The sequence below is a fragment of the Urocitellus parryii genome, chromosome 7 (assembly GCF_045843805.1).
Source record: "Urocitellus parryii isolate mUroPar1 chromosome 7, mUroPar1.hap1, whole genome shotgun sequence".
Classification (NCBI taxonomy): domain Eukaryota; kingdom Metazoa; phylum Chordata; class Mammalia; order Rodentia; family Sciuridae; genus Urocitellus; species Urocitellus parryii.
In genome coordinates this window covers 162,824,739-162,840,837 of record NC_135537.1, presented here as the reverse complement: position 1 = coordinate 162,840,837, position 16,099 = coordinate 162,824,739, and the positions used below count along the sequence as shown (strand labels likewise).

Below are 16,099 nucleotides of genomic sequence, written 5' to 3'. Positions count from 1 at the left end.
ATGGCCAAATATTTGCTATAATAAAACTAACTGTTTTGAATAAGTAGCATCTTAATGATCATCTTAATGATATACTTCATATTGTGTAATATGTCAAAATACACTCTACTGTCATGTAGATCTAAACAGAACAAATTTTTTAAAAAATCATTCCTAAGGACCTCCCACTATCCTAGAATCAGACTGGTGTTCAATAATAATTGCTGAGAAATTGTGCTTTGCCAGTAGCCTGATCTCTACTTTCAAATGTATAGAAAGCTTCTGAAAGTCTTCTTTGTCATGAGAGGTATATATTACAAATCAAATAAGAATTCATTTTATTTTTAAAATCTATAATACTAGTGATTTTTTTTAGATAAAATGAAAAATTCAATCCAAATACACCAAAATGAAGAAGTTTTCAATAGCCATCTACAAGAAAACCAAGGCCCTTTGGGAGAACAGAAAGTTCCTCTTTCCTAAGAGGCAGGAACCCTATCTTGACAATAATTTTAATGCATTTTATCTCACTAAATCCACTCTAGTTAAAATGCTTACATAGTCCTAATATACTCAGTCAATGTAGGCCTTATTGATGAAATTTAGTTTATGTGTCTTTGCTAAAAGATGTCATCTAGACAGAAAATCTTATTTCCTCAAATACAGAAAAAATTGAATTCAGAAATCTGAATCCAGCAAAGAATTTCCAAGAATCTGCAATCATGCTGTACACCTGCCTTTTTAAAATTCAAATTATGATTAATTATATAATCTTAAGAAAGAAAACTCAGTTATAAAATTTTATATTGTACTAATTATGTTAAAATATATACACAATCACTGGTACACCTTAATTTACATTTCCTATAATTACTTAGTATGTACATACACATAAGAGGGCGGGTGTGGGGAAAGAGAGCTATATTTTTTTAAAAAAAACAATACTGGAATTATTTTACAATGAAAAACGTAGAGACTTGGACCATTATCCATGTGAAAAAAAAAAAAGGAGAGAGAGAGAAAGAAATCCTTATTCTTTCTTAACCAATAGAGATAGATACTCACAAGTTACATTCCTAAGGACCTCCCACTATCCTAGAATCCACTAATAGGTTTCCAGTTACCTGTAATTTCTGTAGGAAAACAGGCTTCTTTCAGGGTTAAGGCACTTCCCATCAGAACGTTACTGTTTTCATGCTCAAACCTAAGACATGTCAATTTCTTCTCTTATCCTAAGATATACTTAATATTGTATAATATGTCAAAGTATACTCTACTGTCATGTAGATCTAAACAGAACAAATTTTTTTAAAAAAATCAAAGAACCCCTACAGCAAAAAAAGAAAAAGAAGAAAAAGCCATATCAATTTTAACAGCAAATAATATATCTAAAAAGAAAGTACAATAAGAACTTTCCTTAAAAAAAATAAATAAATAATCAGGACTCTAGACACAATTCTTTGGAACATGTTTCTCCAATTTTCACACAACAAGGCCCTGATTCCAAAGAGCTTACAAGGTCAATTCTAGGTAAAGGAAAAACTGCTGGAACAATTATAATATTCTAAGAAAAAAAAAACCACTTTTCTGTGTATAATCAGTCTTTTTTCTTTCTTTCTTTTCAGAAAAGGGAAATCATACGACACCTTAATTTAAAATCTTGAAAACTCAAATTCCAGAATCAGCCTGGGAAATGCATTCATTCCCCACCTTCAGCTAGCAGGTTCCTTCTGAAGCTGTATTCTAGAAAGAGATTCTAGATTATGGTTGGGTAGTTGATGATGAGTCTCCAAAGGAAACAGACAGGAAAGAGGGGTGAAACACTTGGAAGCTTAAGGTTTAGGAGGAAGGATTTATCAATCTACCCATCCGACAGTCACCAGTCACTTTCCTGCTGTGTACTGAGACGCTGGGAGTAGAATAATTTGGAGAAGAAAAAATTTCTTATGACAACCTATCTCCACTCCACCCATCTCTCTCTTCGGTATAACAGATATTTCATACAAATGATTATTCAATTATTTCTCTGTCAATGAATTTTCGCTATTCATAAATCATTCCCTTGCTGAGCGGAAAAAGTTGGGGGCAACTCCCTGTTTGGAATGGGGACAGTGAACTTTTCAACCTCAACGCCCATCTCACAGCCTATAAAAGGTCAGCCCTTTGGCTGGCTGGCAACGCTTCCTCTCCAGCTGCCACCACTTTCCCCAGGCCCTCGGTCTCTCCAGCGACACCATGTCACTCTCAGTGCGCACCTCTGGGCTGTCCCGGCGGCTGTCCTCTCAGAGTGGGATGTCGGGCAGACCCAGAGGCATATCTGCTTCCAGCATTGCTAGTGGCTATGGGGGAAGTGGCTATGGGGGGAGTGGCTATGGGGGAAGTGGCTATGGCCTTGGAATGGGCTACGGAGGAGGCTTCTCGGCTGCTTCTATGTTTGGTTCTAGTTCTGTCCTTGGTGGTGGTTCTGGAAGTTCCTTGGCAGGAGGACTAGGCGCTGGCTATGGAGGATCCCTGGGAGGTGGCTTTGGAGGAGGGATGGGGATGGGGATGGGGGGAAACCTAGGAGGTGGCTCTCTAGTTGTCCTCTCTGGCAATGATGGAGGCCTTCTTTCTGGATCAGAAAAAGAAACCATGAAAAATCTGAATGACAGATTAGCCTCCTACCTGGATAAGGTTCGAGCTCTGGAGGAGGCTAATACTGATCTAGAAAACAAAATCCGAGATTGGTATGAAACACGAGGGACTAGGACTGTAGACTCAGGGTCACAGAATGATTACAGTAAATACTACCCAGTGATTGAAGATCTCAGGAATAAGGTAAGAACATGTTTTCTGGGGCGGCTTTGGGAATTATTTTTCTGTTATTATTATAATATTTTACAGTGAAAATGACCTACTAGATATTTTTCAGGTTGACTGTACATGGAGAATTTTTTCATCCCAAGAAGTTTAGAGGTCTAGGGGAGTAGCTCAGCGGCAGGCAGAGTGCTTGCCTAATGTGTGCAAGGCCCTGGGTTTAATCTCCTGCACCAGAAAGTTTCAACTATCATTTACCATATAGTGACTATATTTCTACTCTCATCCTAGGAAATGTATGTTTAATTTTTCAATATCATTTTATAAATAGGTTTCCTTAGGGAAAAAAAAAGAAACTGCCTTAAACTGATAATGAAACGCAGCATTTAAGATTACCGCTTGAACTCTGTGTCAAAAATATCTTTGTAAACTAGTAGCATATTAGAACTTCATTTTCCATGTCTCCCATTATTTTGCCAGATCATTTCTGCCAACATTGGCAATGCCCAGATCATCTTGCAGATTGACAATGCCAGACTGGCTGCTGAGGACTTCAGAATGAAGTGAGTAAAACAGATGGATGATAACTTACCTTCCCTACCATGTCCTTTTATTCCCTATTTTCCTGTCTTCAGTGATAGCAAATTTTTCAAATCTTCTGAAGTTCACATTCTCCATACATTTGGTGTTTGGCAAATGCACATAGGACATTCTAAAAAGTAATTAGAATCAAACACACTTAAAATAAGTTGCTTACTCCTCAGGCTATGGATCACCATAGTTGTAATGACTCATAATTCAACATGATAATTCTACTAATGTCCTAAACTTGAATTTTCAATGTTATCAAAATTAACTAATAATGTTTTTGACAAAGGGTTCATTGAAACAGTTGTTTTCCTGATGGCACATACAACTGAAAGATTAACCATCCACTTTTTATTTATATTTCCATCTCCTTTTCCATATTCCATCCTTCCAGACATAAGGAATAAAAGCTTTTTGCATTACAAAATTTCCACACAGGAAGGTGATAGCCTGAACCTATAAGATCTTGTCAAAAGCTAAGGAAGAAGTACTGATGTTTTAAATAAAATAAATCATGAAGAAAATTAAGCAAAAAGAGTAACTATTATTTCATTTTCAATTATTTTTAGAATGCCATTAGGAACTGCACCTAGAGATAGGGGCTGCTATTTATTGTTCATAGCTGCAGCAGCAAAGGGGACTCTGTTCCCGGGGGGTGCTATGGGGGTTCATTGCTGGTAGAAAAGCATCACCTCATAATTTTTTTCCTTTTCTTCTCTCCAACTGAACAATTTATTAATGCACTTGGAAAGAGGAAGGAAGGGAGTCACAAAAGCAAAAACTGTATCACACACTACAACGCTGCTATTTTCCAACAGTTGCAGCGATTCATGCACCAAATAGCCCTAAAGTTGGCAGTGGCCTTGTCAAAATTGTTGTGTTGAATCCCTAAACTGATTTCAGGTATGAGAATGAGCTGGCTCTACGCCAGACTGTGGAGGCCGACATCAACGGCCTGCGCAAGGTGCTGGACGATCTGACCCTGGCCAGAACTGACCTGGAGATGCAGATTGAGAACCTGACAGAAGAGCTGGCCTACCTGAAGAAGAACCATGAGGAGGTCAGAAGTTGCTTTTTTTTTTTCTCCCAGATCCCAAAATTAAAATTTCAGATTTGTAAATCTAGAGTTAAAACATGGCCTTTTAAAGTGGCCATTTGTTTTGGATGTGTCTGTGTGTACGTTGCTGCTGCTGCTGCTACTAATGGTTCCTACTAAGGTTTAACAAAACAGAGGCACTTTCTGTTTTTGTCATTTTCATTATTAGATAATGACAATAAGAATTTTAATTATCTTGATTTAGTGGTTTTGAAAAAATATATATAATATGTCACAAGTTAGATAAAAACAAGTCTACCAATAACATGTAATGCTATATATGCCACACGTGGAACTCTGATGGGCCATGATGTGTATCAGAGGCTGGTGTAGAGAATGGACACCAGCATTAAGTTTCTAAAGGATTCTCTACTCAATTTTCAATGATTGGTACAAACTCTGCAAGCCTGGGTACTGCTTGCAGCCCTTCCTCAGGTAGCTGCCCTTGAAAACCCTCCAGCAACATGCATACCAAGCCTCCAAAGACAGTGGACCCTCTAAAAGGAGAGCCAACCAGTCCTTCTGGGTCCCAGGCACAGCATATAGGGCCTATGGTCACTTAAAGGGCCTGTGAAAATATCTTTTTTTTAAAGTCAGAAGAATATGATGAATGATTAAAGAGTTTTAATATATTGATATATTTGTCCAAGTCAATCAAAAATACATAATTTTTACTATTGTTGTAATGAAAGAGGCCCAGAAAAGCAAAAGCATCTAGGGCCCTCTAAAATCACAATGGTCCCCTGCACCTCGCTTTTTCACTTGCTGTCCCTAGGAGCTCCTAAGTTTCCGGGCAGGTGGCCCAGGCGAGGTCAGCGTAGAAATGGACGCTGTACCAGGAGTGGACCTCACCAGGCTCCTCAACGACATGAGGACACAGTATGAATCCATGGCTGAGCAAAATCGGAAGGACGCAGAAGCCTGGTTCCTTGAAAAGGTAACACAAACGCAAACGGCTTTGATTAACAGTCACCGAAAGAGAGCTCGAGGCTCCAGGCTTGAGCTCCCTACGCCCTTTTTTGCTGTTGCAGAGCGGGGAGCTCAGGAAGGAGATCAGCACCAACACAGAGCAGCTTCAGTCCAGCAAGAGCGAGGTCACCGACCTGAGGCGCGCCATGCAAAACCTGGAGATCGAGCTCCAGTCGCAGCTCGCCATGGTAGGACTTGCACCATTTCAACTTCCAAACATAACGCTGCACCCAAAGTATGTTAGACCATTGGCTGCCCTCCTGTCTTCAGTTTCCGTCATTGTCCTGTCTGTGCCATTTCCCTTCCACATGCAGAAAAAATCCCTGGAGGACTCTTTGGCTGAAACCGAGGGTGGCTTCTGCTATCAGCTGTCCCAGGTGCAGCAGCTCATAGGCAACCTGGAAGCCCAGCTGCAGCAGGTGCGCGCAGATGCCGAGCGCCAGAGCGTGGACCACCAGCGCCTGCTGGACGCCAAGGCCCGCCTGGAGCTGGAGATCGAGACCTACCGCCGTCTGCTGGACGGGGAGGACCAAGGGTGTGTACACGTTCAAGCTGGAAATACTTTCCGGGGGTGACAAATAGTGGGCACCCGATGCAGTTTTTTTTGTTTGTTTGTTTGTTTGTTTGTTTGTTTTCTGCAAGGAGAAAAGGATCTTTAGTTGATAGAAAATAGAAAATAATATATTTAGGAAATACGATGCCTGGGATGTATTAAATACTGTGCAAAGTGTTTTCACACCTCATCTCACCTGATAATTCATAAAATGCTGTGATGAGCAAAGACACCCCAGACAGAAGGAGATGGTAAAGGAACCTGCATGTACCAGAAAAACTGCCCATTCAGTTTCTGGTATCAGCGACCTGATGCTAAGATGACATATCAGATGGGAGCCATCTGAACCACCTCATACCTATGATGACAAATCTTCCAGAAGAGATAGCAGTTCCTACTAAGGAAGGAGAACTCAGAGCTGTAAACTGGAAAATCTCCTTTCTGAAACCAAATCTTCCATTAATTGCCAGGTCTCTTCACTCTGAGAGCCCGTTTTAGGCAGGGTTTAGAAACAAGAGTGCCTTGAACCAATTGTTTACTCTCAGGGTGCATCCTTCAGTGGAGACATTTGGAAGATGTTCTCTATTTGACCATAGTATTCCATACCTTTATGATTGTTGGCTCAAACAGCAAATTCTTATTTCTTCTCATTCCAGGAGGAATCACGTGATATCTATCCACAGTGATGGTTTTGATGAAAATTTATCTGTGACAGGCTCCAAATCTCAAGCACAGTCAATTGATTCATCAAAAGGTAGGCAGATAACAATCACTGAAAGTAAATTGGAATCACATCTATTAATGACTAAAACTGTAAGATCTCTTTGAACATTACAGTATTATTAACAATTTAAATCTAAAGTATACCTATATTCTCAGCCAAGGAAAAACATTTGTGTAGTCTTACAGCAAAAAAAGCAATCCCGGACTAGGGGTATAGCTCAGTGATAGACCACTTGCCTAGCCAGTGCAAGGCCCTGGATCCTATCTCCAACACTGCAAAGGGGCGGGGCAGTCCTTAGCATTGTAAAACTTTTTTGCAAGCCTACGGGGAAAAGCATACTCTCCAAAGAGGTACTATGAGTACCATACCACTTTTGAAATTTTCAAAAAGAAAAATATTCATTTTTGCATAAGGTAATACTGAATATATTTCATTTTCACTGAGGAAAAAAAACACATTTTGTTTTAGAATGTAAAAGTTACTTTTTTTTTTACTACTGAGCCACATCCCCATCCTTATTTATTTATTTATTTATTTATATTTTGAGACAGGGTCTCACTAAGTTGCTTAGGGCCTTGCTAAGTTGCTGAAGCTGGCTTTGAACTTATGATCCTCCTGTCTCAGCCTCCTAAACCACTGGAATTATAGGTGTGTGCCAACACACCCAGCTAAAAGTCACTTTTGAAAGTTTAAATTTAATGGATTGTATTAGCTAACACATAATTTAGTTGCTTAAGTCAAACAACAGCCAATTTTGGATTAAATATTTGAAACACTAACATCTGCCCCCTTTATTCCATTTTACTCGTTAGACCCAAACAAAACCCGAAAAATCAAGACTATCGTGCAGGAGGTGGTGAATGGTGAGGTGGTCTCATCCCAAGTTCAAGAACTTGAAGAAGTAATGTAAAGATTCACAACCTGTGATTGGTTCCTTAGGGACAAGCAATTTACAACTAGAAATGATGCTTTCAGAGCGAGGTGCTGAGTTCAGTCTCTATTTTGGTCTGTTTCATTCTCTTTGTATTTCCTACTCACTTTGAGTCCTTTCTGCTCTAATGAGACAATATCCAATTAAAACCATGCAACCATGTTGATCTTCATAACACACCAAAATTACTTTACCTTCTAGACCTGGAATAGTCTTTTAATGAACTTTCTTCTGGGGATCTGGACTGTTTTTATTAATCACAGAACTTCGACAAAGTAGTGTTGTTTTAATGGAGCTAATTTGAATAAAAGACTAATGGCAATAATATGAAGTGTGCACATTCTTGATTCCAACAATAATGTAGAGGGTTTAGAGAGAAGTTTCTGAAATATTAATAGTAAAGGAGAAAACACTGGGACAAAGATGCCTGGGTTGAAGATTAAGAGGATTCTTTGAGAAGTCCTGTCCTATTTACAGCAGCCCATTTAGGTTGCCAAAAAATTATATTGTACACTACAAGGGATAACAATTGTCCTGTTAATTTTCTAGCACATTGACTGGATATGGTGACCCACTACTAGAATCCCAGCTACTTGGGAGGCTCAGGAAGGAGGATTTCACAAGTTTGAGGCCAGCCTTAGCAACTTAGTGAGAGTCTGTCTCAAAATAAAAAGGGCAGCGGATACAGCTCAGTGGTAGAGTGACCCAGAGTTCAATCCGCAGTACTGGGGGAAAAAGACAATCATTGAGACCCTACAGCATGCCAGGTTGAGGGCTCAGTGATAAGTAAAATATATCCTCATCTTAAGTAGCTCAGATGGGGGCAGAGGTAGACCTCTACCAGGAATGGTATCACTGTGAGAGAGGCTAAAGAGGAATTTAAAGGACACATGGAGGAAGAAGTGGCCAGTATGTCAGGCAACAATTAAAAGCTTCATACAAAGATCAACCAGGCAGAGGAGAGGGAAAGGAAACAGAATAAATACATGTGACGAGACCCAAGGGTGGGAACGAATATTGCTTTACTTTCCTTTCTCCCGGCTGGCAGCAGTAGGGCCCAGGGTGGGGTTTCTACTGGGATGAGTCAGAGCCACAAGGCAATAACAGAAGTCATGTTCTGAGCTGGGCCAGGAGGCAGCCAAAGTCTAAGCCTGGGTAGACGGTGGTTTGATCTGGGTTGCCAAATTCAAAACCCTAAAAAAGAATACAAGCGCAGGGTATAATGGTTAATAATATGGGCTCTGAAGCCAGACTGGATTCAAATCCTGACCCTGATACATAATAGAGAATAACTTAACCTCTGATCTTTAAGGTGGAAATAACAGCAATGCTAGTATCTGCTTCACAGAGTGAGTGTTGTCAAGATGAAAACCCCAGTAACCTAGGAAGTACTTAGAAAGTACTCAATGTTTGTGTCTCATCATTTACTATATGGAATCAAAATGGGATGGGGAAACCAGGGAAGGGATGAGCAGAAGTGTCCATGGGAGCAGAGGGGAGGGAATGAGCCAAGCCTGGATGAATCCCAGAGCTGAGTACAAAGCCCACAGAGGGCTCTTGTGCCATTTTAAGCTGACTTGCTTCAGTGTGCAGCTTTCTGAAATCAATCTTGGTTTTTCTATTTCAGGTCCTCCATTCATTTCTCCAACACACATCCTAGGAGGTCCTCACCTTTCACACCCAGAGAGATGATCAAGGTCTTTTCCTGAGAACAAGGTCCTTATTCCCAGTAAGACTCAATGTCACTTCCAAGGTACTCAAAAGTACCTGCAAAAAGCTACTGTTTTAAATAACATCCGTTTTCCTTGTAACCAAACAGAATGGTACAAGACTCAAAGGAGAAAGGGGTTTGCACAAAGATCATTTCTTAGCCATCTTAGTTTCTCAACATTCCCCCCACGGGACTCCCTGAGACACTACTTTCACTGGAAGCATTTTCTCAGACTTCCTTCTGCAACCTCTAAATGTTGATTCCATCCTCTTTAAATACTTGCTCCCGAGGAAATGTCATCTAATCCCGTGGCTGCCAATACCATCTAGGCACTGATCACTTCTTGGAGCCTCCACAGTGGCCCCAGGGATCCTCCTAATAATACTCTTGCCCTCTTGTGGGGTGCCTCCCACAAGGAAAAGAAAGCAGACCTGTGGAGGAAGTGACAGGGCATGACTCCAGAGGATAGGTGTAAAAGCGTTTCAGCTCTGCTCTGGTCTCTTGGGTTGCATACCATGGAGGAAGTCAGCCACTGCAAGGTTATACGATGCGGGTAGGGGGGACTACCTGAAAAAAATCAATGATTTCACGAAACTTCCCACTGAGTCTCTGATGGCCCTGGAGTTCATGGAATAGCATTCCTTTCCTAATAATCTCTCTGTTAGAATATTGTACAATCTTCACTCAACTAAAGAAACATTAAATTTCTTATTATCTAAATCCGTATTGCCCTCTTCTCACTGTCCAGAAATGCAATTAACAGCCTCTGTCTTAGTCTGTTCATGATGCTCTAACAAAATACCTTACACCAGGAGAGATATAAATGACAGAAATGTGTATCTTTTCAGTTCTGGAAGCAGATTCAGTGTCTGGCAAGGGCCGCTTTCTGGTTTATAGACTGGGCCTTCTCCCCACATCCTCACATGGTGGGAGGGGCAAGGCAGCTCTGGGGCCTCTTTTCATTCATAAGGGTACTAATCCTATTCACCAGGGCTTTGCCCTCATAACCTAATCAACTCCCCACCTCCTAATACCATCACATTGGCGATTAGGTTTAACATATGTATTTGGGGGAACACAAACTTTCAGACCATAGCAACAAACTTGTCTTGAACTCAAATCTTTGTTCACTTGACCACAAGCCCTGATTCTGCACAAGCATAAACTTATAAACTGCAGAAGTGGAAGGTCTGTCTTTAAGGAAAGTAACTTGCTCAGAAGAGGAAAAAAAAAAAACTAAGGAAAAGATTAGACAGCAAAAGACAAATAGATTGTCTGTGATTATTTTAAAATCTAAAATTTCACCAATTGAAAATTTCACTTTTAAATGTTTTTATTTTGTATTAAGCTAAAGAAAGGTCTGGAAAATACTGTTACAGTAATCTCTTGAGGATTAGCAAGGGCTGTGGAAAGTAATTTTTTCCTTTGTATGTTGTAAAAAATGTTTAACGAACAGCACGTATGACTAATAATCCTGAGGGCAGAAGGGGAATGACTTTAAATTATTCAAAACAAATGGGTTTGCAAATAGGTCACAGTAGGAAGGGAACTACCTGGAAAAACAACCATAGACAGCAGAACGACGTACATGTACTTTGGATAATGATGTCTATCACATTCCACCATCATTTCTATTTGATTACAACCATAGATATGAAAAATTGTACTGTATATGTGTAGTATGAATTGTAATGCATTCTGCTGTCATATATAAAAATAATATTTTTAAATAGCTCTTTTTTATATATTTATTTTTATAATTGGACACAATATCTTTATTTCACTCATTTATTTTTTACGTGGTGCGGAGGATCGAACCCAGAGTACTGCGCGTGTGAAGACAAGCGCTCTACCGCTGAGCCACAACCCAACCCTAAAAATAATAACAATTTTTTTTTATAATTTTAATATTTATTTTTTAGTATTTGGCGGACACAACATCTTTGTTTGTATGTGGTGCTGAGGATCGAAACTGGGCTGCACGCATGCCAGGCTAGCGTGCTACCACTTGAGCCACAACCCCAGCCCCTAATAACAATTTTTCAAAAACCTAAAAAAAAAAAAAAAAAGTCAAAGGTATGACTTTAGGCTTTATAATAGCGCCCCCTGCTGGAATATCAGGAGAGCAACTTTATTATTACAATTATTAACATATTAATTGTAAAAATTAATGAACTTCCCTGAGACATCTACATACATGCATACACCATGTCTTGATCATGTTCACATTCCCTCTGTCCTCTCTTGTCCTCTCCTCTCTCCCCTTCCCTCAGTCCCCTCCCCTTTCCCTTAAAATCCCTCTTCTACTTTCAGGATTTTGGGGGGCGGGGGAAGAGGTGAGTAGTTTCTTCCACATATGAAGAGAAACTTGCAATATTTAAAAAGGAATTCATTCATAAGGGTACTATGAATGAATTCCTTTGAAAAATTAACCTGTTTGTTCTGGCCACTTGAGATGTTCTCAATAGTAGAAACTATCTAAGAGACAGGGAGACAGAGGGAAGAAGGCAAATGAAGAGGAGAAAGAGAAGGAGAAAGCAAACTTTTTTCAAAACATCAACTTAATAAATCAAAACTATCTTATGTAACTAATAATTACCCCCCAGAAAGGCATAAGATTTTTTAAAGGTAATTATTTAGAGTTTAGAACACCAGACAGCCAATCTGAACTACTCAGGGCTCTAAATAATACACTTGAATATCAAATGAAAATGAAAAATATATTCATATAACTGAATAAATGGTTTTTGATGTGCACTAAATGTTTCTTAACTCTTGGCATTGAATCTAAAATGTCATCATTTAATATTAGTATCATAAGCTTAAAATCAAACTAAAAATGTTGGGACAGTAATTGAATGAATCCTCTTTCAATTGCAACAACATATTTATAAAAGACTTGTTATGACCAGAATTCTAGGTTAAAAAATAATTCCCTGGTGGGGCCGAGGCTGGGGCTCAGTGATCGAGTGCTCATCTCGCTTGTGTGAGGCACTGGGCTCGTATCCTCAGCATCACATAAAAATAAATAAATTAAATAAAGGTATCCTGTCCACCTACAACTAAAAAATATATATTTTTAAAAAATTCTCTGGTGAATAAATAAATTATGACAAACCCCCATACTTGAATACAACCTTCCAATAAATAAAGACAGAACTAATCTACAAACACTGAGGAAGCCAGGTGCTGCTGTGGGATGCACCTAGCTATTTGGGAAGCTTAGGCAGGAGTATCACTTGAGCCCAGGAGTTCAGGGACAGCCCAGGCAACATAGGAAAAAAAAAATGCTGGATAAATTTCAAAACCATTGTGTTGAGCTAAAGAAGTCAGACTAAAAGAATATATACTGTATGGTTCCATTTATAGGAAACACAAATCTCATATACAGTGACAGAAAGCAGGTCGGTGGTCACCTGGTCTGAAAGCAGTGAAGGAACGGGATTTGGGGAGGAGCACAAGAGAACCTTTAGGATTATGGATATGTTCTATGTTTTGATTGTGATAATGGTGACAGATGAGTTCATTTGTCACAACTCTACAAACTGTACACTTAAAATGGGTACAACTCAGTGTATGGAAATCATACCTCTACGAAGTCAATTTTAAAATGATCACAGCTGAGTGGTCTGTCTTCATGCCGATACTGTGCTGGAAGCACAGAGACCATGTAGGATCGCAATGGTGTGCAGGAGCAAGCCAACCCTGCTCCTGATAACTAGTCAGTGATTTTTTTCCCAACTGGCTATTAAACCGTTGAAACTGGCCATGATGGGAATATTTATGACACAGAACTTGAGCTTTCCCTTTTTTAAAAACTCAATGTCCCCTGGGAGCTTTTTCACACTAGTGGACCACTGAGCACAGTAGTTAAGAACACATTCAGAGTCTGGTGGCCTCCATTTGGCATAGCTCTGCCATCTGCTCGTGGTTTTATTCATCACTGATATTCAGTTTTCTGGTCTGTAAAATCAGGACAGAACAGTGCCTACCAGCAAGGGGCAAAGCTCAGGGCTAGAGCCATGGCCTAGCCTGGGTTCCATTTCCACCACAGCAAACCAACAAACAAACAAAAAGGAGAAGAAAAGAAGAAGAAATCTTCTCACGCAATTATAAGGATTCAGCGGGTCAATTCACACATGAAAGATAGTGAGTGCTAACTAAATATTCACTGTTACTAAAACAGAAAGAAAAAACACTCTACAACTGAAGAATTTAACCACTCTGCATATTTCCCCCAGACACTTCTTTTTCCCTTGCCCTTCATGCAGACTCCTAAACAGCTCCAATTTTGAAAAGGAAATGTACAATCTTTTTCCATCTGAAGTATTTCTCCTTAGCAAGCTGTTTAGTTTTGTCAGCTGACATTTGCTGGGAGGAGGGATTTATATTTATCTTCTCTCTCTCACAAGTTGAGCAATATGAAGCTGTAAAGCTCTTTAGAACTGTAAGATTCTAAGATTAATGTAGCTGCTCACAGTGAAGAGAGGACTCTACAAGTAAATAACACATCCGAAAGGTGGAGAAAAACCTTCACACTCTTCGAGATGATTACTCGTGATTTTAGGATTTTGTTTTGTTTTGTTTTGTTTTGTTTTGTTTTTCCTTAAACTAGCAAAGTGTAACTTCGAACAAAATCATAAAATGGTGTGTTTGCAAAACTCAGGATAGTGAAACTTTATAGAAAGTAAAAATAGGAGGACTAAGACTTTCAGAAACAATTTCTGCACTCTTATCTTCCTTAAAATTAAATTGATCATGAACTTTAGCTGCTAAAAAGATGTCCTTGTTAATGTTTCACTATACATATATTCCTAATTAAATGTAATTTTTCCTCAAATTCATGGAAATGAATACATGATTTAGAAGTAGACCTTTAAATAAATTACACTAATAAAACAATCCAGAGAGAGCAGTGGGTCTGACAGATAGAAAGCAGATGGTACTTGAGATGCTCACTAACTCAATATTTTACCGAGAACAAGTTATTCAACTTGAGATTGAAAAAAAAAAAGAAAATAATAAAATCACATATAATCACATTAGCCCAGAATTTTGGAATCAGGAAAAATACTATAAATACAGGACACTATAATCTTGGCTGCTCAGGATATGTTCATTTTAGTTATGAACTTGGAACCCCTCTCCTAAAGTTATATATATGTGAAACTTCTACTGAGAAAAGTGTATCCATTTTGAAATATTTCATGATTGCAAAAATTATGAGATTTTTAAAACAGCTTATGGCTGCAATTTCATATTTCAAATGAACAGAGCCTCAAGTACAACTTTTCTTAGCAAGTTAAAGTAAAATTTTAATTTTTAAATGATAAGTTGATATAATTATAAATACATATTGTATCATATTATTTGTATACTCATTAATAAACAAATTTATTTAGCACCAACTATATGTGAATCTTTATGTATTCTGTTGACAATAACCTCAGAGTTTATGAACCAAAGACAAAGACATGATAAAGTTTCATACTCTTTTTTTCTTCATTGCATCTGTGAAAATGGGCAAGTGCCATTGCCCCACATGTAAAATACGATGATCATTTAACAAAGGTGTGAGGAGGTGGAAGCACCAACTCAAAACTATTAAGCAGATATTTTCAGAGCATGTTTTTAAAGAATAACACTCATATATCTAGCTACATTTTATATTATATTTTATATTATATAAAAGTACATCCAAGGTACTTTTGGAAGTTTTCAGTGGATACCTATTCTAAACAACCTTATGTGATGATTCTGGATGACAGAGATTTTAATGTTAACTTTCTTTTTGTCTTCTTTTTTTTTTTTTTTTAGGTTTCCATTGGCTTTTTTTTTTAATAACTTTATTTTTATGCAGTGCCGAGGATCGAACCCAGTGCCTCACAAGTACAAGGCGAGTGCTCTCACTCTGAGCCACAATCCCAGCCCCTTAATGTTAAACTTGCATATCTTATCTAATAAGTAATTTGAGCTGGCTGATAAATAAGAAGATAAATTTCATCTTTGTTTTTTTAAAAAACAAATATACACAATCAACATCCAATCAAGAGACAACCCTGGAACAAAACCTGTAGAATTGGATCCGCACTAATCAGAATTCACGAGCAGTGTTGTAGATAAGGCAGAACAGTGAGGTCTAGTTTCCCTGTCTCCTCATTCAGAGGGTGGAGGTAAGGAAAGTCTTCTGGGGCAAAGTGAAGTTGAAGAATTTGACTCAATTCCCCCCTGTAGTCTTCAAGGGCAGCGCTCTCTCCTCTGTGCATCTCAGTTTGCTGAGCTTAGGAGCTGATGGAGCTAGGAGAACTGAATGCTGGCCAGTGGGAAGATGAGAAGCACTCAGGGGGAAGGTAGGGCTCCGCAGGGAGGAGAACCCTTGCAGGGTTGAGTCATCATTATCATGATTATCTGATGCCTCCGGGGTACACAGCAACCAGTTGCACAGAGATGATTTCTGAGGAGTTAAAGGACAGTATTTGTAAGACTGCATTTCCCAGATACAAAGTCATAGTTAAGCAGGTTACATGATTATTTGCCACTTTATTCAGAGAGATTTTTTTAACTGTATTTTCCAAAAAGGCACCTGAAAACCTAGTCATATAAAACTGCATTCCAAAAATGTATACTATGTATCAAAAATCACTTGCAATATACATGTGTGTATATATACACACATATATATATACACACACACACACACGTATGTGTGTGTATATGTGTGTGTGTTTGTGTGTGTGTGTGTGTGTGTGTGT

At 38.8% G+C, this 16,099-nt stretch overlaps 1 protein-coding gene across 1 annotated transcript; it reads left to right on the top strand.

The window, feature by feature from the left end:
- Positions 1-2,214: 2,214 nt before the first annotated feature.
- On the top strand, positions 2,215-7,615 carry Krt12 (keratin 12). Its single transcript, XM_026387025.2, has 8 exons — positions 2,215-2,796; positions 3,256-3,338; positions 4,267-4,423; positions 5,235-5,396; positions 5,491-5,616; positions 5,743-5,963; positions 6,665-6,735; positions 7,518-7,615. The coding sequence occupies exons 1-8, from the start codon at positions 2,215-2,217 to the stop codon at positions 7,613-7,615; spliced, it is 1,500 nt and encodes a 499-aa protein (XP_026242810.2).
- Positions 7,616-16,099: the final 8,484 nt, after the last annotated feature.

Bases quoted from the DNA above. Each gene is read 5' to 3' on its own strand.
- Krt12 (XM_026387025.2), top strand. From the start codon at position 2,215: ATGTCACTCTCAGTGCGCACCTCTGGGCTGTCCCGGCGGCTGTCCTCT. The intron at 2,797-3,255 runs GTAAGAACATGT...TTATTTTGCCAG, and splicing joins TTGAAGATCTCAGGAATAAG to ATCATTTCTGCCAACATTGG. The intron at 5,617-5,742 runs GTAGGACTTGCA...TTCCACATGCAG, and splicing joins TCCAGTCGCAGCTCGCCATG to AAAAAATCCCTGGAGGACTC.